Source organism: Sorex araneus, chromosome 3 (genome assembly GCF_027595985.1).
Source record: "Sorex araneus isolate mSorAra2 chromosome 3, mSorAra2.pri, whole genome shotgun sequence".
Lineage (NCBI taxonomy): Eukaryota > Metazoa > Chordata > Mammalia > Eulipotyphla > Soricidae > Sorex > Sorex araneus.
In genome coordinates, this window is record NC_073304.1 from 20,532,342 (window position 1) to 20,559,041 (window position 26,700).

The following is a 26,700-nucleotide window of genomic DNA, read 5'->3' on the forward strand; positions in this document are numbered from 1 at the left end:
CTTAATTTTCCTGTCAGTCAAAGACACTGTACTTCAACATTGTGAAGAGGTCTTTGAAGAGTTGACTCTTGTTCCAATATCCACATATTTCTGGATAGTACCTTCTGGCTGTACATGGCCAGTTTTAGATCTTTTTATGTTCTTCCTTTACTGTGCCTTTTCCTTGGAAGCTGGGTTTACTTTGTTAGAACCCCCCTTCCCCACTGTTCTGAATACTACTTATTTTTCCATTACGCCTCCACCTTTCTCAGGGATTTTGGCACCTGGTTTCCCCAACCTGTTTGATGACATGTAATTCTTGCCATCATCCTTGGTGACTCAAAGTTCAAAACAGCAACCCATTAAACTTTGTGTTCTTCTCCTTTGTATACTTCATAAACTTTCCATTATTCCTTCAAATCATGCAGCAACTAATTTGGAGACCTGAAGTTTGTCATCTGTAATTGTGCAATGGTAAAATATTCAGTTTCAAAATCTCAGTCTCTGATCTTACATACTTCTTTTATTCCCTCTTTCCTTTTTAATCATTACTACCTGCACTTTTATATATTTATACATTCCACAGATTGACCAGCTGTTTCCTGTAATCATTTTTTTCCCCCTGTCAGATTAGACTCTTAAAAGCTGCTTTGATGTCATCCTCAGCAGTATCTGTATTTTTTCCGTTCTAACTCACACATTTTATTGATTTTTTTAGTTTGGAATCAGCCTCATTCTCCACTTTTTCTCCTCTGCTCCTAGACACTATTAACAAAATATACATAGAGATATCAGTTGGCTCCTACAGCAGTCTTGATTATATATTAGATCTGCCCCGGTCTTTTAACAAATTTATGATAAGCTAAAATTAAGCCAGTGAGTAGGTACATAATTCTTAAACCTACAAAAAAAGGGGAGGTATTGAGGAATCACTGGTAATAATATACTCACTCCTAAAGAAGATCCATAAGATGTAAGAAGTTTTTTCATTCCTAGTAATTATTTTATTTGACTGTGAAGCTGAAATTCCTGAAATAGTCTTGTAATGGTCTATGAGGTCTTATATAGAGTATTACTGAGAGAACAGCAAGGAGGTGGTGAGCCTAGAGCTTTGACATATTGTATATAAAAATAGTCCTGTCTGTAGTAATAATAAATTACCTTGTGATTACTCCAGCTTGAAGTTTTTCTTTCAGTTTTCAGAGACAAAATTCAAGTTTGATGTGTCACTTAAATATATTTTTTCAGATTTTTAATTTTAGTTTTAGAGTTTATTGTATCAATTGGTTTTTATTTTCCTTTTATTATCATATTTTTTATTTTTTAAAAAATTTTATTAGAGAATCACTGTGATGTACAGTTACAAACTTATGAACTTTGGTGTTTGTATTTCACTCATACAGTGATTGTTTACCCATCCCTCCACCAATGTCCATTTACCTCACCAGTAATAATCCCAGTACCCCTCTTACCACCCCCACCCCATCCCTCACAACCCCACCCTGCCTCTGTGGCAGGCTATTCTCTTTTGTTCTCTCTCCTTTTGGGTGTTGTAATTTGCAATAGAGGTATTGAGTGGCCTTCATGTTCAGTTCTGTAGTCTACTTTCAGTTCGCATCTTCCAACCCGAATGGGTCCTCCCAACATCCTCTACTTGGTGTTCCCTTCTCTATCTGAGCTGCCTTTTCCCCCAGCATGTGAGAACAGTTTCTAAGCTATGGGGCAGACCTCCTGATCCTTATCTCTACTACTCTTAAGTACAGAGCTAAAAGTAAGACTTCTGAAAAATGTTGGATTGATTACGTAGGGTAGGAGAAGGAATTATAGTTCTCTAAGGGGAACATAGGCAAATTTTATTATGGTACTGGAACTGACAGTTGAATTATCAGAAATCATATCCTGGGTCACTAATGTGGCAACCGAGAGTATGGTATTAAGTAACTTGTGAGTATGGTATTAAGTAACTATTAAGCCTTCAGAAAGGTCTTATAGAAGAAAGATGAATATAAGTTGGAGCTGGTTTGTTCAAAAATAGAGAGCAAAAACTTTATTTTTATTTGGCGGGGGCGGGAAGGGGATTAAATTCTTTAACTAGTAATTCAAAATTACTGAGTCTTATAATTTGGAATCATTTATGGTTGGAAAAAAGAAATTATCTGTCCATTTGATTTGTCCAAGAAAGAGGGAGGTGAAAACTTAACCATAAGAAGAAAAAAAGAAGAGAGAGAAAAACAAAAACAATCCCCCCCCCCAATTCTCTTAGGCCCCTTTTAACTATTCCTACCTGTGTATTTATGGCCAAAGGGGACTCATTTCTATTGTTTTAAATTCCCTTATGATACAGGCTATTCAACTGAAGTCCCCTCGGAATCTCTAGAATTTTGAGATGTTAAAGGTGGTTAAATCATCAACATTTTCAGACTCAGAGACAATGTCTAGACAAAATCTTGGACTGCAACTGCTAGCCAAGCAACTAGCCAAAAGCAAACACACAAAACTTACTTCCATGTTAGTCTCCACATTGCCAGAGAAATTCCAAGCTTGACCAGCGAAGTCTGTGACCATTCACCCTAAGCCTTCCTGCCATGTTATGAATCCATGTGATGTTTGGAACACTGAACAGGAGAGCAAAGTCTGAAGAACCGTAGAAGAGCAGAACCAGAGCTTTGATGCACTCATTCTTCTTGAACTATCCCATCTCCATTTCAAACTATTGACAGCTATGAAAACATAGATACTCTTGCCATTTAAACCAATTCTAGGAAGATACTCATAGTATTATATATTCAGATTCATTTTGGCTCATCAAGTTTCATGCAGAAAAAAGTAAGATGCTTATCTCTATGGCTACCTATATGCCTTTTAATTTATGATCATCAGACTGTTATCTGTTAAAAATATTACTTTTTATATTCACATGACTTCTGTTTATTCTCAGGCCTATTCCCTATTATCATTACAGCCAAGATTTGGATCTGTCAGATTTTGACTTTTTTTAGTTTGATTAACCCAATTATTTCCCAACGATGTCTCACCCTAATCTCCGGGGTTATGTGAATACGAAGTAGGGGTATTACTCTCCTTTTGATGTGTGATATGTAGTACAGTTGACCTCGAGATAAGCAGGTGATCTGGGTGGACCTAATATAGTCAGAGGAGTCCTTAATAGCAGAAAAAAAATTTCCTAGCTTTGGGGAAAAGAGATGCTAGAAAATCCAAAGGTTGGAGGGCTCAGTGTGCTGTTTTTGGCTTTGGAGGCAGAGGAGTCCATGAGCCAGGGAGTGCGGGTGGCCTGGAGGCGTGCAAAACAACTCTTGGCCAAAAGCTAGTAAAGAAAAAGAGCCCCAAGTCATGATGGAATGGCATTAAACATTGCTAACGCATGAATGAACTTGGAACTATATTTGCCCCCAAACTCTTTGGATAAGACACTGGGGCCCTCGGTAGCTTTATTTTAGCTTTGGGAGACCCTAAACAGCATATCTTGCTTTATATTTATTACCTCTGAAAACAGTGGAGCATTAAATGAGTATTGTTTTAAGCTACTAAGTTTGTTGTAATTTGTTACACTATAATAGGAACATAATACATTTACCCTTAGGCTATCTATATTGACTTTTTTTTTCCCCCCTTACAGTCTTTCCAAAGTGGACTTCCTCTGTCTTCTACAATTTCCAGCACAGGGCCAGTGCTTTATCAGTTATCCCTTCTTTCCACGCTTCTGATCACTATCCCTCTGAAATTCCATCCTGAGGTCTTTGTTTCTATTTGATTTTCCCTTTTCCATGAATCTTTAGTTCAACCCTGGCAAGTAGCTATTATTTACTTAAGGATAAATACTTTTCTAAAGGTCATAAAGCTGCTCATGACTGGACTGAGAATTAAATTCAGTCCTCTCTGGTCTGAACGCAGCTGTTTAATGACCTCCTTTTATTATGTCTCAGGTTAGTTCATGCTGTTTCTTCGTGTTAAAAGTCAGAGGCATTTGTGGAAACTATTTTGAGGAGTGATTGACTCATTATAATATGTCATGAATTGTTTTCCAAAGTATAAAATATCAAGTGTTAGAATGCCTTGCAATATCGTATTTTGCACATTATTTCTAATTCTTAAATGAGAATTCCTTCCTTCTTCCCTTTCCCCCTTCCCCACCCCCCTTCCCTCCCCCACACACACACCAATCCCCAGAGTTAGGCCTGTGCATACAAGAAAATAGTCACAGAGAACATCTTTTATGCCATTGATAGGGGAGAAAAAAAATCTCAGCTTTCTTAAATTCTGACTTTTTCATTTTTATTGACAAATGGTGAGGGTTTAAGCCTTTATGAGGTGAAATAGGAGCAATGTTTTATCAAACACTAAGGCAGGAAAAAAAATTCACACAATACAGAAATTCAGGAGTTCCATGTATTCAATGGTAGCATACTTTTCTGGAGCAGTGGGAGATTTCTATAGACGGGCACTGGTCTGAGGATTGGAGGCTGAAAACTAAGGGGAGCGGATTCATCTTTGTCTTTTCAATCTAACCTCCTAAAGAGGCTGACCGAGGGTGCTGGACTTGTTTTTGTTCTCTTGAGTTCCTTCCTAACCTCTCCTAACCTTAATCTCATGACTTCTTTTTGGAGGCTGCTTCAAGACTCTCAGTTTCATAATGGAATGTTTCTTGTCTCTTTTGACATTAATAACTGATTTACCTTAGATGAGATTGTATCTGTATGGTTTCCTAGCACAGCAGATTGGGCGTTTGCCTTGCACATGGCCAACCTGGGTTCCATTCCTCCACCCCTCTTGGAGAGCCCGGCAAGCTACCGAGAGTATCTCGCCCAAATGGCAGAGTCTGGCAAGCTACTGGTGGTGCATTCGATATGCCAAGAACAGTAACTAGAAGTCTCACAATGGAGATGTTACTGGTGCCCACTTGAGCAAATCGATGAGCAACGGGATGACAGTGACAGTGATACAGTGATGGTTTCCTATTTTGTCACCCACATCTGTTTTGGTGCTTTGCTTTTTAAAGTTTGTACTCTTGAAATGCAAATCACTGTTAAGTAATGCTTCGTAAATTATAGTAGGAGTCTTTCTTCAATCTTTTGCTCAGTTTTATTTTATATTCACTTATTATAATCAAGGATTAATATGTTTTGGTAATGCAAGTCTAAAGTATATATTGCAATGACACCACCTCAGGATAATTGTAGTTGTCTTCCCATTTCTAGACTATTCCCCATTTTTAAGCTATTACTCATAAAAAAAAAAAAAGGAAAGGCTTGCTCTTTAAGTCCGTGTTCTTCTTGAACACATATTTCACTTGCTTGCTTGTTTTTTTCCACTCTGGAGAAGCTGCATTCTCTCTTACATACATACTTTCTCTCTTTTTCTCCCTTTATATCTTTCTAAGTATATTTCAATAGAAATGATCTTTCTTTTTTTTGCTTTTTGGGTTACACCTGGCATTGCACAGGGGTTACTCTTGGCTCTGCACTCAGGAATCATCCCTGGTGGTGCTCAGGGGACCATATGGGATGCAGGGAATCGAACCCGGATCGGCCGTGTGCAAGGGAAATTCCCTACCCACTGTGCTATCGCTCCAGCCCCTCAATAGACATGATCTTGCTTCACAAAAAAAATATATAAAAATTGGAAAAATAAAAGATATTATTTAATGACTTTTTCTTCTTCTTCTAGATGCAACTTTTTGTTTTATTTTCTGACAATGTCTGGTGAATCGTGGCCTAATATATTTTCCTTCATGTTCTTACCCTGATAGATTTCAAAAGAGAAGGACGAATTGCGAAATCAGCTTTACGCAGCATTGCAACAAATGGAGAACCTTCGAAAGGAATTGAACGAGGTCTTAACCAAACGTGCCCATCAAGAGGAGGAACTTCATTCTAAAGAAGATAAGCTAAGTGATAGTCAGGCTCGTCAAGCTGATCTGGAACTCGAAGTCAAGGAATCCATGGACACCATCCGTAGGTTAGAGACCGAATTGAAAATGCAGACTAAGACGCAGAGTCAGATGAAAGCGGAGAAAACTCACCTGGAGGAGGAAATTGCGGCGCTAAGGAAAAGCCAAGCCAAGGACAGAGCTCAGCTTCTGGAGATGCAGGAATCCGTCAAGGACTTGAGTGCCATCCGGGCAGATCTTGCCAGTCAGTTGGCTGAGGAGCAGAGAGCCAGGAAGGAAGCGCTCAAGAACCTCTCTGATCTCAAGGCACAGACCAAAGCCACAGATGAAGAAACAGCTACGATCATCTCGCAGCTAAAGCTAGAGCGGGGTGTTCACCAGAGGGAGCTGGAAGATCTCACAACATCACTGCAGAGTGTGAAAATGAAACATGAGCAAAATATCCAGGAACTGATGAAGCACTTCAAGAAAGAAAAGAGTGAGAGCGATAATCATATTAGGACACTGAAGGTACCTGTGCCAGATTTTCCTGATGATACGGAAGGAGTTTTTCTGATGGCTCATGAAGTTAATAAAGCATAAACTTTTAGAGATCGTTCTGTATTCCCAAGCACTGAAGGGAAGATAAAACTAACAGTAAAGAGGCTTATTCATGCCTGTTCGGCCAGGTTGAAATGAGTTATAGCAACCACCTGGGAGTGCCTGTTTCAGAGCACTGAAGCCCTGTAAAATGAACGGTTAGCTATTTTGGGAGTTCAGGAAAGGCAGAGGTGGCAGTAAGTCGTGGACCTGAAACGTGCCCTCATTCAACATTTATGACCTCCTAAAATATAAAAGGCAAAGACTTGTCAAGGCCATAGAAGCTATAACCATAGTCCTTATTAGGATGGTAACAAAGTGGAGCAGCTTACGGGCTGTAGAAACCTGGGGCTTTTGAGATTTACCCCTTCTCTTCCAAATCAAAGTTGCCTGGGTAAATGCATACTTGGGATCTCCAATTTTGAGAAATTTTCTAAGGTGCAATGAAAGTAGCATTCTGCAGGGAAATAATTTCACACATAATTGTCAGGAGTTTGATAAATCTGTCCAACCTCTTGCTTTATGTTTTTCTCCATATCTTGTGGAGTGCTTATCATAAGATGATATAGGTCCCATAGTATTTATTTTTAATCTACTTTAATTAGAATGAAAACTTCATGAGGACTAGGATTTGAGTGGTTTTGTGTCCAGCTATTACCCTGGTACCTAGAACAGTTTCCAGAGCATTGTAAATATCTATTGACTAGGTGACTAAATGGATAGATCTTCAAAGGTTAATGATAAGATTTTTCAATATTACTTAAAATGCAATTACTTTAAAAATGCTTATGTTAAAGATGCAATTATATTGAAATATTTGACATTTTTAAATGAATTTCCCCTAGCCCTGTAAAGCCTATTAAATATTGATAAAATATAGCCTCATAATCTTTCAGAGTTGCTCAGAACATAAAACAAAAGTAGAATCAGAGATATAGAGAAGAGTTGATCTTAAAATTATAGTTATGGAATAAATATGACATATGTCTATCTGATATTGATTAGCTGTGACAATAATAACTGAGAACAATGTTTTCAGTGCTTTCTTCCCAGTCATTCTAAAAGAACTTTACAGATGGTTTGGTAGTATTTGCCCTCTGATGAGAAAATTGAAGCGCCAAAGGTGAAGTAACTCACTCAAGGCCTTACAACTAGAGAGTTGTAGAAGTAGGTTGAAATAGAAGAAATTATAGTAGAAATACTGGAAATGGTAGAAATAGAATCCAGGTAGTCAAATCCCATTCTGTTTTTAACTACTTTGCTCCTCTAGTAAAGGCTTTGAATCAAGAACTACTAGGGAATGACTTGAATGATTAGGTTGATAGTGAGACTGTCAATATATCGATAGAATACAGACACGACAATAGATTTGGAGAGAAAAACACCAAATTCAGTTGTTTTTTTTTAAAAAAGCATATTTTTAATTTGCTTTGATATCTTGGGAATCCAAATTGAAGAAGAAACTCTCATCCTAACCAAGAAGGTCTCAGTGACTAGTTTATTTCTTAGTGGGATGGAGTTAGGGAAGAATCTGAGGTTGACATTACACATTTGGGAACCAGTAGGTGAAAGAGTGGGAATGGGAGGAGATTGGACAGGGAGAAAGATGAGAGTAAATCCACGGAAGAACAAGGAAAGAATGGTATTTTGGTGTTTTTATTTGTTTGTGGTTTTAGGGCTATAGTCAGCAGTACTCAGGGACGTTCCTGGCTCTGCACTCAGGGGACCTCAGGGGACTTTGTGCGGTGCTGGGGATTCAGCTGGGGTTTGCTGCATGCAAGCAAGCACCTTACTTCTGGTGCTATCTTGCTGGCTCTGAGAGTATGATATCTTGGGAATCCAGGTTGAGCATATCAAGACAGGATGCTAAAAGTATGAGTAATGTAGAACACAGTCTAATTTTTGATGGTGAAGACATAATCTGTTATGATGACTGACATCAACAGCATGAGATGTGAAGAAGTTTTGGACTGCCATATGGCTCACATTGAAGAAACATATGGATAAAATAACGAGGCACAGGGTAGATGGATGACTAAAATTATTTATGGTCATGGGTTGTTTGTTTGGTCGGGAATTTCTATATTTTAGTTTAGATTTTCAGAATTAAGGTGATCTGAATATGGCAGTGAAGTAGGTTGCTGCTGTAGAATGTGGACGAAGGACCTTGGAATAGAGCAGGTGTAAATGAGAGTTCGTCTTAGCTTGTTGGATAGATATTTGTATGTTCACAAAGTGATTGTGAAGGGTTAATTGATCACATAAGTCTCATGCCAGAAGCTTAATGAAGATGGTGACTAGGAGCCTTGCTGTACAATAATATGAATGTCCCAGGACAGCTGGTTTCCTGTGATTTGTTATAGTATGTTTCCTTTTCTGGTTTCGAGTTTGTTTTGGGGGGTGGGGTCATGGGGGGGTAAGGAATCTAAAGTGATACTCAGAAGGCCTGAGGGCCCAACTGGTGATTCATGGCCAACAGGTGGCAGTTCATTGCAAGGGTCTGGGGATGTTTGAGATTGTCTGAGTGCCCCACAGTAATGCTGGGGACCTCAGGGCCATACTGCACTGTGGTGGGGAGCTCCAAGGCTTTACCTGGCGATACCTGGGAAGCCTTATGATGCTGTGGATTGAGCTCCAGTTGGGTGTATGCTAGGCATGTACCCTACTTGCTGTACTCTCTCCTGACCTTCAAGATTTTTTTTTATATTTAAATTTTTTTTTTTACTGGATCCCCGTGAGATCTAGTTACAAACGTTCATGATTATGTCTCAGTCATACAATGATTGAGAACCCATCCCTCTACCAGTGCACATTTTCCACTACCATAGTTCCTGTGTAATCACCAAACGACTAGGAATTCCACAACTCTCTCTTGCCGCCTGTGTTCAGTGTTCTTGTGCTGCTTCTCCACCTTGGATGGCCGATGCTGTCGGCAGATGAAGGAGGAAATGAGGGCCAGGCTGGTTGGTGATCAGTTGCTATTTATTCCGTTCTCCCCACGCGCCTGTTCCAATCTCACTGAGCCCCTCGTTCCCATCTCCTCCTGTCCCTCATGCTAGTCTGTTCACACTCCTACTTGCTGTCCAGGTCTCTCTAGTCTCTCATCTCTCCTCCCAGCATTGGGGGTAGCAACCACACCTAGGTCAGGTAACACAATCAACATAGCAAAGCCCTTCCTGATCACCTGCAGCCAGGAGATCCAGCTCAAGGGTGATACCACCTAGGTGTTTTTCTCCTTTCCTTAGTCCAACAAACCATATAAACATTCATCTTAATTCTACTTCTTCATAATATTAGTCATTTTGTATGGACACAGTAAGAGATACTTGTAGGGTGTCTCTCCTGGGGACATCTCGCTATAGATCCCAGAGTACAGTGCTCAGGCTAGATTTGTCTTTCCTAACCCTAGCAGGGTCCTAATTTACTTGTTATTTTTGGGATCATGACATAATTTGTCCATGACTGTGCTCTTAGCTTATAGTTAAGTATTATAGTGCTTTGGCCTGGCCCATTTCGATGCCAGGGTAGCTCACAGCTTGTTCTGGGTCTATCCAGTCCCTCGTTGGAACCCTGCTTTTGGGGTTCTAGGAAGTAAGGCCAACTGAGGCTTAACTTGAGAAGACAGATACCCAGGAGTGAATATTATTCAGAGTCAATTAGCTCTCAATTTACAAAAGCATATCATTAATTGGACTGGAGTGATAGCACAGCAGATAGGGCGTTTGCCTTGCACGCAGCTGACCCGGGTACAATTCCTTCATCCATCTCAGAGAGCCCGGCAAGTTACTGAGAGTATCCTGCCTGCAAGGCAGAGCCTGTCAAGCTACTCGTGGCGTATTTGATATGCCAAAAACAGTAACAACAAGTCTCACAATGGAGACATTACTGGTGCCCCCCTCGAGCAAATTGATGAACAATGGGATAACAGTTCTGCTTCTGTGCAGTGCTATCATTAACTGCCTCCCTCTGTCTATACAAAAGGGCATTGCTCTGAATTAGCTATGCAAAGGACTCTGTCCCTCTCTTTCTGACTAATTTCTTTTAGCATGATACTCTCTATGTCCATCCACTTATATCTAAATTACATAATTTCATCTATTCTAGCAGCTGCATAGTATTTCATTGTCTAGATGTACCAAAGTTTCTTTAACCAGTCATCTGTTCTTGGGCACATAGATTTTTTCCAGATTTTGGCTATTGGGAACAGTGCTGCAATAAGCATATAAGTGCAGATGTCATTTCTACTTTTTTTTTTAGCATCTCCGGGATATATTCCCAGAAGTGGTATTGCTGAGTCATATGGGAGCTCAATTTCTATTGTTTGGAAGAATGTCCATATTGTTTTCCTAAAGGGCTGGAGCAGACAGCATTGCCACCAACAATGAATTAGAGTCCCCTTCTCCCCGCATCCGAGCCAGCACTGGTTGTTCTTGTTCTTATCGCTATGTGCCAGTTTCTGTGGTGTAAGATAATACCTCATTATTGTTTTGATTTACATCTCCCTGATGATTAGCTATGTAGGGCATTTTTTCATGTGCCTTTTGACCATTTGAATTTCTTTTTTGAATTTCTTTTTTGAGGAAGCTTCTGTTGATTTCTTCTCTCCATTTTTTTCATGGGATTTGAGGTTTTTTTCTTGTAAAGTTCTAACAGTGTCTTGTATATCCTGGATATTGAGCCCCTATCTGGGTATTGCGTAAATACTTTTTCCTATTCTGTGGGCTCTTTCTGTATTTTGGTCACTGTTTTTTTTTTTTTTTTTTGCTTTTTGGGTCATACCCAGCGCGAATGCTCAGGGGTCACTCCTGGCTCTGCACTCAGGAATTACCCCTGGCCGTGCTCAGGGGACCATATGGGATGCTGGGAATCGAACCGGGGATGGCTGCGTGCAAGGCAAACGCCCTACCCGCTGTGCTATTGCTCCAGCTCCTATTTTGGTCACTGTTTCCTTCCTTCCTTCCTTCCTTCCTTCCTTCCTTCCTTCCTTCCTTCCTTCCTTCCTTCCTTCCTTCCTTCCTTCCTTCCTTCCTTCCTTCTTCCCTCCCTCCCTCCCTCCCTCCCTCCCTTTCTTCCTTCCTTCCTTCCTTCCTTCCTTCCTTCCTTCCTTCCTTCCTTCCTTCCTTCCTTCCTTCCTTCCTTCCTTCCTTCCTTCCTTCCTTCCTTCCTTCCTTCCTTTTATAATTCCTTAAAAACTCCATTTTAAATTCCTTATCTAAGAGGTAATAGAGTTTATTGTTACTGTTTGATTCATCTGGGCTAGCAACTTCAATCGTAGTCTTGTTGAGTTTCTCTATTGTTTTACTATTGTGACCTTTGCTTTTTGGAGTTTTTTCTCGTGTTGTTTTACGTTTTTGCCCCTGCAATTGGGCTATCTTTGTACGTTACTGTGGCTGATTGATAAAGTATATGTGAGACTTGGGTTAACTACTACCTTAAATGCAGAGTGCAGACAAAGAAACTTCTTTGTTGCTAGTGCGTTCACGTAGTCTTGTGGTTGGAGGTTTAAAAGGTGTGCTGATGGGTAGATGCAGGGGTAGGGGGGCGTGGCGATGCTAGGGGTCCACACACCTGATGGAAAACTTAAGTTCCGCTTTTTGGGTGCAGCAGGTGGCAGAAGGGTGTGGTTCCTGTGCGAGATGCTGGGAGGAGGTTCTCTTTCAGGGAAAGGGCTGGGGTGCAGGCCAGGGGGATGGGCGACCAGCCAGGGCGATTCACACACCTGATGGAGAACTTAAGTTCGGCCCTGACCTTCAAGTTTTTTGGAGAGCGTTTAAGCGACACCCTTCATTGTATGTTGCTTAGTGTCCAGAGGGACAGGCATCAGGTGTCAGTCATTTTTGTTTTCTCCGACATTATTTAGCATAATGTTTGAGTTGTAAAGAAGATAATAGATGGATATTGGGTTAAAATGCCAAAAAAGCTGGAAATCAGAGGACTGATCTAGACTTGCTCTGTAATAGGAAATGTAAATGATTGTAATAAGGGAAAATTGATGTCCTCATGGTTTTTTTAGGAAGTGTTTCATATTTATGATAACAAACTTTCAAAATTACTTATACGTAAAGAGCACATAATCAATAATGGCTCTGTAGATCTCTGGAGGTTATAGTCTATTGTGTTTTAATTTGGAAGATAAAGATCTAGGAGGCGTGTTATAATTACTCTGCAGTGTAAAACAACAAAGCAACACGAGAGCAGAAATGCTCATGAGAGCCCTACACTTTCCTTTAAAATTAAATATGTTACCCATAAGGAGCAACCCCAACTTCATTAAGTTTAGTTATTATACATTCTACTTACTAATAGGAGGAGTTGATAACAATGGCCATCAGAGAAGATTTAGCAACTATACTATAGGGCATTAGAGTAGTAACTGTTATATTTGTCTTTGGCTTTACATTGACTAATTTTGCTGATTTGTTACCCTATTTTTTTTTCTTTACACAACTACATTTTTTCCTCCTTTAAAATTTTCTTGTGTCATTTAAAATTTAAATATAAAATATTTTAAAGAAATATGCTAATTACTATTATTTATAGGGTTTTGAGTTATTATCTCATTATACTTTTCAACAAGGCCTTTTTTTTTTATTGGAATCAAACGTCTCAGTATTGAAATTTTCTAATTTTGCCACTTGCTTGCCTTGCAATCTTGGTTCAGTTATTTAACCAGCTTGGACCTCATCAATTAGATGGGAATGGAAGTGTGAGATGGCTTCATAAAGCCCAAAATGAAATGAAAATATAATAACGGAATCAGAAGAAGTAAGTTCTTATTTGAACTTAGGCTTTGGAAGTAGGAGAAAAAGTCTACAAGATGGTTTCTACACATCACTAACCTTGCAAGAAAACCTGTATCTATGGGAGGGGTGTGTGTGTCTATGTGAGACAAACCCTGTGGGCTCACAAATGCAAAGCAAATGCTTCACTGCTACATCCCCACACTATACATATACTTATTTTTTTTTTATCTAAATGTTTTCCATTTTTGTCAGTATGTCATGATTTACAATCCTGTCAGGGGTAGTGACTTGTCTGCCAGAGTTGCCTGCTTCCCTCTCTCCATCAGTGGCCCAAGGAGGTTTCCTATTGCCCGTCACAAGTAAGCTCAGTTCTGTATGCCCAGTCTCCAGTTCTGGTGCGTGTGTTCTGTTATTCCCTTACTACATATCCAGATATTCCACAGATGAGAAAGGGATCCTTTCGATCTGTCCTCTCCAGAAAAGTAAATTCTGTGTACTGGAAAAATCATAGCTGAGCAAATTTTTAATGAAAGAGTATAAGTTATATTCTATATTTTTTCCTTTTGGGTTGTGAAGATAGAACTGGTCATCAAGAAGAAATCAATTCCCAATTAAAGGGGCCTCAAGTCTTAGGTAAATTTTGTAGGGGTGACTAAAACATAGATTTTTTACTTTAGATTTTTTTTTAAATGCAGACAAAATTCACAACTGTTGATACAGTTCTAGAGTTAAAATTGATTATATAACAAAGCTCAATATTAAAATCAATAAGAATAAAAATAATTTTTGTGTGAAAATTATTTTATCTCATCATAGTGTTGTTAAACCTTATTCAAAAATTTACTAAGCTGTTTATGTTGCTGGGGCTGGAGCGATAGCACAGCGGTAGGGTGTTTGCCTAGCACACAGCCGACCCGGGTTCAATTCCTCCGCCCCTCTTGGAGAGCCCAGAAAGCTACCGAGAGTATCTCACCCACATGGCAGAGCTTGGCAAGCTACTCGTGGTGTATTTGACATGCCCAAAACAGTAACAACAAGTCTCACAATGGAGACGTTACTGGTGCCCGCTCAAGCAAATCGATCAGCAACAGGATGACAGTGACAGTTTATGTTGCCAGTTGAGCTATCTGTGTTACTGTATTTGTTTGTTGAGTTTAGTTGGCTTCTATATTACTTTCCCATCTAATTTAATGTGCTTCTACTGTAGCATCAGTATTGAGGGATTAGGAGGTGATGCTTGGGACAACTTCAGAATCTATGGTCTGGGCACCGGAGTTATTTGTAGTTTGGTGTCTCTAGAGAATAGTAGTGAAACTGTGGGTGGAGTTGAGCCCTTGGCATGGCTACATTGGTGGGGTGTGGGTGTGACCGCCAGGACTTCAGCAGGGCAGCTTTCTGCCGAGGGCACTCCAGCCTAAAACATAGATTTTTCTAAGACCCATAAAGCAATTCTTCCCTTTAGCAAATTGCTTCTAGTGACTGTTTGTATTCCCTATAAACACGATTAAAGACGTATAAAAATGTTTAAAAACTTAGAAAAATGAGAGCAACATATATTTTAGACATCAAAACATGTTTAAAATGGATTCTATGTAGTTGCATAAAGCTTTATTAATGGCTGGATAGGACAAGTTAGCATTCATTTGCACCCAGCAGTTTTGTAAGACTTATGAAAGCTATACCTTTTGGAAACAATGTTGTGGAAGGACAGTTGAAAAGAGCAAGGGAAAATTGGAAAGCATGAACATTTTGCAAAATTCCTGGATTCAAATCCTTGTTACTTTTTGTGTACCACTCGGCAACATTTGTGTCTCTTTTCTTTCATTCTAGAGACTGCTTTCCTGGTTAGTATGTTGTGAGGATGGCATGATTAAAAAAAAAAGTGCAGCTCATCTTATTTCTTGCAAAAATGGTCTTGGACTTCTTGTTGTTATTTTAAAATTCCTCAGTTTCCTGTACCTGGCAAATCTTTATAGACCCCCACTCTCAGAGTACATTTTTCCTAACTTCAAAACAAAATAGACTCTGCTTATCAACAAAAGATGAAAAATCTATTTCTTAGACTTTTGGTGCTAAACTAATTACAGGTAAACTTTTTATACCTCCCCTATAATGTTATTTGTGCTTTCTGCTGCAATTTATATTTTTTTAAAGCTCAGTAAGTATATTAGCAATAATTACATTTCATAAAAGTTCATAGATTTTCACGAAACCATGATTTTTTAAATAGGAGTATCTTAAGCTCCTTTAATAGTTGAGGAAGGAAATTAGTCACAGATATTGGATGGCATTTTCCCTTCAGGATGCTGCTCTAGTAAAGGGTTACAGTAACTTTGCAGAGTTACTGTCTCTTCTTGGGTTGCCAAAATATTCAGCTTTGCTAAGCTGAATTGTAGAAATTGATTGTTAGGTCTCTTTCACCCATCTGTCTGTTATCTTGAGCCCCTAGCACAACACCTAACACTTAGTAAATAATCAGTAAGTACTAAGGAGGGATAGAGTAAAATTCAGTACATTTTCTTTACGTGTAGTGTGTTCTTATATGAATGCTTAGAGACAGAAAAATCTTGAAATCTTTGCCACCAGTGTTATAATGTGTTCTTTGTTTGGTGTAAAATTTGGCTGTGGCTTGTGGACCATCTCTTTTCTCCTCTTTTTCTCAGGCAGAAAGCTTAGAAGATAAGAATATGGCAAAAGTTCGTCTTTGTCAGCTAGAGAAGTTAAAATCACAGTGTGAGCGGTTGACAGAGGAATTAACCCAGACTGAAAATGAAAACAAAAAAATGAAGCTGAAGTATCAAGACCTGAAGGACAAACTAGAAGAAAAGGTAAAAAATATGAATATTAATTAAAAAACGTTTGAATGTATATAATTTCTTTTTAGCACATATTTTTTATATTAATAAATATAGGATTTCAGAGAAAATTTGTACTGGTGTCAGAAAAAAAGACAACTGTTTTTAGAATGTGTGTATAAATTTCTTTCTTTATCTCCCTCTCCTCCCTCCCTCCCTCCCCCCCTCCCTCCCTTCTTTCCTTCTTTCTTTCTTTCTTTCTTTCTTTCTTTCTTTCTTTCTTTCTTTCTTTCTTTCTTTCTTTCTTTCTTTCTTTCTTTCTTTCTTTCTTTCTTTCTTTCTTTCTCTCTTTCTCTCTTTCTTTCTCTCTCTCCTTCCTTCCTTCCTTCCTTCCTTCCTTCCTTCCTTCCTTCCTTCCTTCCTTCCATCCTTCCTTCCTTCCTCCCTCCCTCCCTCCCTTCTCTCTCTCTTTCTTTCTTTCTTTCTTTCTTTCTTTCTTTCTTTCTTTCTTTCTTTCTTTCTTTCTTTCTTTCTTCTTTCTTTCTTTCTTTCGTTCTTTCTTTCTTTCTTTTTCTCTCTTTCTTCTTCTTTCTTTCTTTCTTTCTTTCTTTCTTTCTTTCTTTCTTTCTTTCTTTCTTTCTTTCTTTCTTTCTTTCTTTCTTTCTCTCTTTCTTTCTCTCTTTCTTTCTTTCTCTCTCCTTCCTTCCTTCCTTCCTCCCTTCCTCCCTCCCTTCCTTCCTTCCTTCCTTCCTTCCTTCCTTCCTTCCTTCCTTCCTTCCTTCCTTCCTTCCTTCCTTCCTCCCTCCCTCCCTCCCTACCCCCTCTTTCTTTCTTTCTTTCTTTCTTTCTTTCTTTCTTTCTTTCTTTCTTTCTTTCTTTCTTTCTTTCTTTCTTTCTTTCTTTCTTTCTTTCTTTCTTTCTTTCTTTCTTTCTTTCTTTCTTTCTCTCTTTCTTTCTCTCTTTCTTTCTCTCTCTCTTTCTTTCTCTCTCTTCCTTCCTTCCTTCCTTCCTTCCTTCCTTCCTTCCTTCCTTCCTTCCTTCCTTCCTTCCTTCCTTCCTTCCTTCCTTCCTTCCTTCCTTCCTTCCTTTCTTTCTTTCTTTCTTTCCTTTCTTTCTTGTGCTCAGAGGTCTCAGGACCCCTTTTGGCTATACTCTGCCATCCTGCCCAGATAATTCACAAGTGCCTGGATCTGGCCATGCTGCACTGTTTGGGCAGGACTTGGGGTGTTGAGAGCCACTGGAGCCACCTTGATAGTGCTTAGGTGCTTGTAGGATGGCACCAGTGGGGTTTGGTGGGCCTCCAGGGCTACACCATGTGGTGTTTGGGCCAGGGCTATCCATTGTCTGGGTTGGAACTTGGGTCATGAGAATACAAGGCATGAATTCCTGATTCTTTCTTTCTTTTTTTTTTTTTTTTGGCTTTTTGTGTCACACCTGGCGATGCATAGGGGTTACTCCTGGCTCATGCACTCAGGAATCACTCCTGGCGATGCTCAAGGGACCATAGGGGGTGCTGGGAATCAAACGTTGGTTGGCCACATGCAAGGCAAATGCCCTACCCGCTGGGGCATTCCTGATTCTTTAGTTTAGGAATTGGTGACTTAAATATATTCTGAGCATCTGCTGTATCTTAGTCATTGGACAGAACACTAGGGACTTTTAGAGAGTCACTGCTTTTGAATATCCTGAGGCAAAAAGTTAACTAAGAAGAGAAGATAGAATATGTAGATTTTCTTTTTGGTTTTTCTACCCACCACCAGAAAAGGATTTGCAATGGAATGTGATAACAGTTAAATGTGAAAAAAGACCATTAAAGAGTGGGTAATAGGATGATGCCAAAAGAATCCTGTTCTTTATAACGGTTACTGAAGTCTGTGATGAAGGAGATCACTGGGTTGGGTGTCATAAAAATATTTTGTACATCTCTTTGTAGGGAATGTCTTAGTCCTCTGCTCATCCTTTTGTAGATTTTTATTGATCTCAAAATCTACTGTTATTTTTTTTAACTTTCTAATCTTAAAGACAAGGACATAAAATATAACTTAATTTGTAGGTTATGATTACACGTGTATTATTTTGGCATACAGTCCTAACAATCACTGCAACTTAGTCATTAGGTCATACTTTGTTTTTACTGTGTCTAACTTTCACACATACTTAACATATTTATTGCCAGGTTTTAGTTGCTCTGGAGATAATGCTAAGTTTTCTAACTTTTCTATAATTAAAAAAAAATTTAGCCAGAAGGTTGTGTTAACATGTTTTATATTTCCTTAATTACATTTTAAAAGCAGTGAAGAAAATTTTGATCTGTTGAAAATATAATTTTTCCTTGCTCTACTTAAAATAAATGTTTCTTTACTGGTTCTATTTGTAACATAGAAGTGTTATCACACATTTATATAAATGGAATATATACCTTGGAAAAGAGTCTTAAGAGCTAAAGATTATATTCTGTTGCTACATTTTAAGCATTGAGAATGTGGTAGGCATTGTGTTAGATGCTGAGAATAGGTTATAGGTAAAGCAGAGGTCTGAAATTAAAAGCTAATGGCAGTATCATTAAAACTCAAATCATCTCAACAGTTAAACTGTATAGGTGATTTCTAACAGAATGATAACTCAGAAAAGTTGATCTCTGGAGTCTAAAATGGTGAATAATCTTAAAGATGCATAGATACTCATGTATAGTTTATATGGTTCCTACTAATATATTTGTATGAACATAATTGTCATGTATGTTTGAATGGCTTTGGCTTAGCAGTTTATGTTGACCTCTCTCTGCGGATAGTTCTGAATCAGAATTTTGTTTGTCTAGTCTTCTAGAGACAAGAACTTTCTCTTTGAAAGACAGTACAGTATTAGTGGCTAAAGGCAGAAATTTTGAGTAAATAATTTTCCAGCTGTCTGACTGTAGGCAAATTGCTTGAAATTTGTGTCAATTTTTTTTTGTGATCATTAAAACTATTAAAATAGTACTTCTATTAAAATTGGATGTATGTCTGTGAGATGCTTGGCAGAATATCTAATATCTAATAAGCTGTTACTAGCTGCCATTATTTTGTTATTATTGTTCCAATTATATGGCAGTTAATGACTGAACCTAGCAATCAGTCAGTCACAAAGTACTGATTGCCTGTGTCCCTTTCCTGTTAAGTACTTAAGGGCCAGGGAACCAGGAGTAAGGATTACCACTGAACCATGCGTTTGGGAAATTGAAAGCCAGAATAAAATCACTTGAAATGGATTGTTTGCAAGGGAAGAGCCCAGATGAAAGATGCTGGCAGTTTCCTCGGAGGGAGTTTTCTCAGTAAGTGATTTCTAAGTCAGGCATGTTAATCAAGTCAGCATATCTGCAATTATAACAGTTCCCTTTGCTATTTAAGTATAGGAACTGATCTTATTTAAATTTATGTCTCCTAGATCAGATCCAGAGTCTAGACATAGTAGATTAAAAAATTTTTTTTTAAATTGAATCAAGTGATATACACAGTTACAAAGTTGTTCATGATTGGGTTTCTGTCATATAGTGTGCCTTCATCCACCTACATTTCCATTTCCCACCACCAGTGGTCCCAGTTTCCCTCTGCTATCCCTACCTACCTCTATGGTAAGCACTTTTTTTCTCCCCCATCTTTTCTCTTTCCTTTTGGGCCTCATGGTTTGCAATACAGATAATGAAAGGTTATCAGGTATATCTCTTTACTTACTTTCAACACTCAGTTCCTGTCCAAAATTATAATTTCTGACTATTATTGTGGGCTGCAGCGATAGCACAGCAGTTGGGCATTCGCTTTTCACGAGGCCGACCCGTGTTCAATTCCTTTGCCCCTCTCGGAGAGCCTGGCAAGCTACCGAGAGTATCGCGCCCGAGTGGCAGAGCCTGGCAAGCTACCCGTGCATATTGGATATGCCAAAAACAGTAACAATAAGCCTCTCAATGAGAGACGTTACTGGTGCCCGCTCGAACATTTGCCTTGCATGCAGCTGACTGGGTTGATTCCTCTGTCCCTCTCAGAGAGCCCGGAAAGCTACCGAGAGTATCCCGCCCGCACGGCAGAGCCTGGTAGGCTACCCGTGGCATATTCAATATGCCGAAAACAGTAACAAGAAGTCTCACAATGGAGATGTTACTGGTGCCTGCTCAAGCAAATCCATGAGCATCGGGATGACAGTGATACAGTGACAGTGATATGTATATAATAAAAATCTCTTGACCCTTATGTCTGATAGTATAGGCATTTAGTGAACTATATTTATATGTATGTAAATATAGTTTACATAGGTGATTCCTGAGTGCAGAGCCAGTGTGTGATATTTTGTGAAGGTCCATTTATAATAAAAAAAAAGATCGTATAAAGAAATGATAGAAATGTTATAAGATCCCTCCACCCCAAATTTTATGTAAATATAGTAAGGACATTGTTTTAAAGTGTTAGGGAAAGAATAATTTATCAATGGTATTTATTTCAATACATTCCAAAAATATGTTTTTATTTGTGATGTAAATTTTGGGGCTGGAGTGATAGCACAGTGGGTAGGGTGTTTGCCTCGCACTCGGCCGACCCGGTTTCGATTCCCAGAATCCCATATGGTCCCCTGAGCACCGCCAGGAGTAATTCTGAGTGCAGAGCCAGGAGTAACCCCTGTGCATTGCTGGGTGTGATCCAAAAAGCAAAAAAAAAAAAAAAAGTTCTTATGCTACTTTGTTATTTTAAAGGGAACACTTAATAGCTATAAAACAATAAATTTACTTTTTTTTGTGATTATTGATTTGTTGAGTGTTACAGTTTGCCACAATGAAGATGTTTGTATGTTCTAGGCGTTCTGTGCTACATAGCATGCTCATTACCAAGGCACCAAAACCCCCCCTCACAGTCCATGCAGCCTTTGCTTCTGCTTCCACGTAGCTTGAGTTCCACTGTCAAAATTTACAAGTTTGTTTTCAGTAGACATTATCTACGCTCTTGCTTTATTCCATTTTGTATGTGATCCCTAGTTAAGTTGATTCTAGGTACTTGGTTTTGTTTGCTACAACTATAAATTATATATATATATATGTATATATATAATCTCTTGTAATGTATTCTTTGATTCTTTGAATATAGACATTTGCAGAGGCTGGGGTGACACCTCAAAGGGCTATAGTGCATATTTTGTGTGTGGAAACCTGAGATATATTTGAAATGTGCCCTGACACTGGTATGAGATGATATTTCATTGTTGTCTTGACTTCAATTTCCCTGATAATAAGTAATGGTGAAATTATTTTTCTTTTATTCCATTTCATATAGCTTCTTAGTCAAAAATTACTCATCCATGAAAAGGGGGTGAGAGTTGTCCTTGAATATTCTGTTCTGATATATTGGTCAGAGAGTCTGTCCTTATTCCAACACCATGCTGTCTTGATCACTATGGCTTAATAGTATAGTTAAACGTTAGAAAAGTTAGATAATGAGTTGCCTCTCAGTTTCTTATTTTTCAGTATGGTTTTGGCTATTTGGGGTCTTATGATTCCAAACAAACTTTGTAATTGATTGTTTTAAGTCTTTGGAGAATGTTGTCTGATGGGACAAGAGCAATAATACAGTGGGTAGGATGCTTGCTTTGTACTTAACTGACCCGATTTTTGATTCTTAGCACCCCACATGGTTCTCCTAACCTGCCAAGGGTGATCTTTGAGGGCAGAATCAGAAGTAAGCTCTGAGCACTCCTGGGTGTCACCCAAAAACAAAAAACAAAATTAGACCAAAAGAAGGGAAATTGTCTTAATTGGGACTGGGATTGCATTGAATATCCCAAGATGGTTACTATGAAAATATTGCTCCTTCCAATCCATGGGCATGGAATGTTTTTTTATTTCCCACGGTCTTCTTCAATTTCTTTAAGTGTTTAGAAGTTTCCATGGTATAGATCTCGAACCTTTTTTGGTTAAATTGATTCCTAGGTAGTTGATGTTTTTGGACACTTTTAAATGGGAAAAACTCTTTGATCTCTTTCTCCTCAGATTCATTATTTTAATATAGGAAAATGCAGCTGATTTTGGAGTATTGATTTTGTAGCCGGCGACTCTGCTGTATTGATTTGTTGTTTCTAGGATTTTTTTTTTTTTTGGTGGACTCTAGTGTCTTTAATATGTGTTATCATGCCACCGACTAACCTACTAATAGAGATAATTTGACATCCTCTTTTCCAATTTGGGTTCCTTTGATTCCCTTTTTTGTTGTCTGAGTGCTTTCGCTAGGACTTCTGATACTAATGATACCTTCTTTGGATAAGAGTAGAGACAGTGGACATCTTTGTCTTGTGCCTGATCTTAGTGGAAGTGCTTTCAGTTTTCTATCATTAAGAATAATTATTGGTGGGGCTGTAGCGATAGCACAGTGGGTAGGGCATTTACCTTGCACGTGGCCGACCCGGGTTCGATTCCCAGCATCCCATATGGTCCCCTGAGCACCACCAGGGGTGATTCCTGAGTGCAGAGCCAGGAGTAACCCCTGTGCATAACTGGGTGTAACCCATAAAGAAAAAAAAGAATAATTATTGGCTATGGGTTTTTATAGGTAGCTGTTACTATCTTGAGAAAGGTTCTTTCTACCCCTATTTTATTGAGGATTTTTAATCATGAATGGGTATTGGATCTTGTTGAAAGTTTTTTCTGCATCAGTTATATTATCATATGATTTTTATCTTTCCTTTCACTGTTGTGGTATATTAATTGATTGGCATATATCAAACCTTTGTTGCATCCTTAGGATAAATTCCAGTTGGTTGGGTGTGTGCTTTTTGATACGTTGTTGGATTTGTTTAAGTATTATTTTGTTACTCTTCTTGATGCTGTTCCATAAAAACCTACATTTGGGGGGGGTTGAGTGATAGCACAGTGGGTAGGGCGTTTGCCTTGCGACAGGCTAACCCAGGTTCAGTTCTGCACATTCCATATGGTCCCTAGAGCACTGCCAGGAGTAATTCCTGAGTGCATGAGCCAGGAGTAACCCTTGTGCATAGCTGGGTGTGACCCAAAAAAGCAAAAAAACAAAAACAAAAACCTATTTTTGTTTTATTAAGTTTTTTTTTGATGATTGTCTCTTCTTAAGTCTAAAGCTCAGTGATTTCTTCCTCAGCTTTTGAGAAAGAAATTTGAGAAGTTTTCTAAAATTATTAGGAACTATATTAGCAACTTAAGTGTCGAATAGATGAGAATTCAAATAAGTACATTTAATTCTTTATTTAACATTTGTTATATATATTTTTATCTCAGACAAGAATCACAACTGTTAGTATAACTTCTAGAGTAGAAGTTGATTAGATAAAAAAGCTCTATTATTAAAATCAGTAAGTTTAAAAATAGTTTTTATGTGAAAATTATATCTCATCAAGGGGTTATTAAGTCCTTGTCTAAGGATTTACTAAGTTGTTTGTTGAGACTTCTGTGTTATTATTTATTTACTTAGTTATTGCTTCTTGAGTTTAGTTGGCTTCTTTTCCCATTTAATTTGGTTTACTCCGAGTGGAATTTCAGTGAGGAGGAGTTTGGAGGTGTCATGTGGCCTCAGGATCTATGGCCTGGGCCCGTGAGCTGAATGGCTGCAGCTATGGGGAGTGGGCGTGACTGTTGGGGCTTCCAGAAGTACAGGGAGTGGTGGAGGGAGTCTGCCCAGTCTCAGAGAAGATCCCAGAGTTCTCAGTCTTGTCATCTGGGTACCTGAAATCTTTCACAGTCTGGTGTCTCTGCAGAGAGTGTCTGTGAAGTTTTGGCACTGGGCTCTTGATGTGACTGCAGCTGTGATGTGCGGGTGCAGCTGCTGCGGCTTCAGCAGGGCAGGGTCTCCGCACACCTCCTTCCTGAGGGCACCTTGGGTTTTTCAGCTTAGGAGACTGGCGTGTCCATGAATTTTAGTTGCTTGGTTTGCATCTCCTCAGAGAATTTGTCGTGAATCAGTAGAGCAAGGCCAGTGGGTGAGTCAACCTGGCAGGGCGCAAAGCCAGTTGATGTTCCATGCTTTGAGTAACTCTTCCCTAAGCCCATTTAGTTCTTTGCTTGAAATGTTTTATTTACATCATTTGTGAAATGATGCCTGGGAACATCTTAAAACTATGACGGGATAAAAGCACTTTGGGAAATAAGTTCTTCTTAAAAATAGTCTTTATAGTTCCCATTCAATGTGTACTAATGATGTCCATTTTTATAGATGGTGGAAACTGGTGTTGAAAGTGTGATACAGTGTTTTGTACAACATTGCAGAGCCTGTGGTGGAAACAGGATATGAACACAAATTTCTTGTGTTTTTTTCATTTACTGTCAGTAAAATGACTCATGTTTAAGACTTTTCATTGATCTCTTATTGTTAAATTAAACTGAGAGTTATTAAAGAGATTACTCTGTACTCTATTTTTTAAGATTGACACACGTTTTAATAATAGGATTCATCAAATTTTTTTTTTTAGAAAAAATCTAATTAAAACCTGATAGCTCCACAAGAAAGATATCTGATTGTGATAACTGAATCAGTGTTATTTAATTTTGTGTTTTGGTTCTTATCTGACCATCTGTTTAGGATTGCTATTTTTTCACAAGGTAGAAAAATATATATGTTTGCTAGATGTTTGTTATATAAAGGGCTCACTACTTTGTAAAATCACAATTCAACATATTTTGAATGTTGATCAAGTGTACTTTGATCATAGCTGTGATTTTTCTATTTTAAATTTTTATCAGCCTGAAAGACAAGAAAATATATGCAAAAGAGCTATTAACTTTTATCATTTACTTTAGTGTTAGTTAGTACCTTAGACCATTTTTATGCAGATTGTATATTTTCTTGAGTGCATTCTCTATTTTATATTCTGCGAGTAGAGTAAAATTGTTGATTTCACATACTAACTTAAGAAAAACCTAAACTATATACTCTAAATATTAAACACTAAGCAGCTTCTTCTGAACTTCTCGTTCTCCTGTTATCTTAAAAAAATGTCAATAAAGGTGATAATAGAATGGTCATATTAAAGGAAAATGAGGAATTTCAATTGTAAAGTGCTTTTTTTTAAAAAATTATTTTATTGAATCACCAAGTGGAAAGTTACAAAGTTCTCAGGCTTATATCTCAGTTATACAATGCTCAAACACCCATCCCTTCACCAGTGCCCATATTCCACCACCAATAAAAACAAAAACAAAACTAAAACAAAAACAACCAGTATACATCCCACCCCTCACCCCCCAACCCCCCCCCCCCCCGTGCGTGACTGATAATTTCACTTCCTATTCTCTTTACCTTGATTACATTCCAGATTTCAACACACAACTCACTATTGTTGTTGGAGTTTCAAAACAGACTCACTATTTTTGTTGGAATTTATCCCCCAAGAATACAGCTCTATTAACAAGGAAATATTTGATAATAAGTTTTCCACTGATGAGAATGAAGAGATAAAATACAATTTCTGTATTCTAGTAATTAAGTCCGCGGAGATTTAAGTTGGAAAATGAATCATTTCCCTTCCTGGAACAGCATGTAGCAAAAGCTTAGTTCACAGTCTCCATACATGGGTGCAAGCACTTGCTGGAACCCCAAATCCTAAAGCTGTCTCTGGTTCCTACGTGAAAGGCAAACGCCCTACCCGCTGTGCTATCGCTTCGGCTGTAAAGTGCTTTTAATGGAAACACTTGTAGTTATGAAGTCAGAGTAGTCCTTGACATATGTTTAATGTTAACAAAATTAATAGAAGTTTTTATTCTATTTTATTTTATTTTTGGTCATACTGGGCTGTGCTCACAGTTTTTTCCTGGCTCTGTGGTCAGGAACCACTCCTGGGATTACATGGGGTGCTGGGGATCGAATCCAGGCTGGCCATGTGTAAAAAAATATAAAAACGCGTGAGCGGAAGGGTGCGATGTGATGTGTGTTGTGTTGTTCGTGGGCTCTCAGGGCGGCACTCTCTCTTACTGCTTGTGTTCAGTGCTCTTGAGCTGCTGTGTATAGACCAGACCAGGATGGCTCCTCCTTGTGCTCTGCTTCTGTGTGTGCCGCTGTGCTCTCTTCTGTCTCTCTATCTCTGTCTCTGTCTCTGTAGTCTCTCCTCTGGTCTCTTCGACCTCTCTCCGTCTCGGCTTCTGTGTCTTCTCTCTTGCTTCTGTATCTTCTTTCTCCGCTTCTGTGTCTTCTCCTGTGTCTTCTGTCTTACCTCTGTCTTCTTTACACTTCTGTCTCTTCTCCTTGCTTCTGTTTTACCTCTGCCCTCCACTTCTCTTACAGTCTTAGTTTATATAGCAATCATTTAGGGTGGTGACACAAAGATGGGTTGAACATTAACAAATCAACAAAGAAAGGTAAAACCACTTCTACAGAAGATTAACAAAATCTCATCTAAGAAGATTACTCCAGATTACTAGGAGATCTGCTCAAGGGTGGGGTCCAAACAAGGGTGTGTTGCTTTCTTCCCTCCTCAGCTAGTAATCCACTTAAATAGTTGTAGTAAATATACTTCAAATATTTCTAGCAATGTCATTCTGTATGAGCACAGTAAGAGATATATCAAACTTAAAGTTTGGTTCTTTCTGAGGACATCTCACTATATATTCCAGACCACAGTCCTCAGGCCAGGTTAGTCTTCCTAACCCCAGCAAGGTCCTAGTCTCGTCATTACTTTTGTCTATGACCATGCTCTCAACTTTTGTCACAACATTTGTCTATGA

The 26,700-nt window shown here is 38.7% G+C and overlaps 1 protein-coding gene across 1 annotated transcript in view; it reads left to right on the top strand.

The window, feature by feature from the left end:
- Positions 1 to 26,700, top strand: part of CEP128 (centrosomal protein 128) — a 465,435-nt gene that overhangs the window by 144,589 nt on the left and 294,146 nt on the right. The window contains exons 15-16 of the mRNA XM_004610293.2: positions 5,747 to 6,397; positions 15,873 to 16,037. Coding sequence (XP_004610350.2) covers positions 5,747 to 6,397; positions 15,873 to 16,037 — 816 coding nt within the window. The remainder of the gene's footprint in view (positions 1 to 5,746; positions 6,398 to 15,872; positions 16,038 to 26,700) is intronic.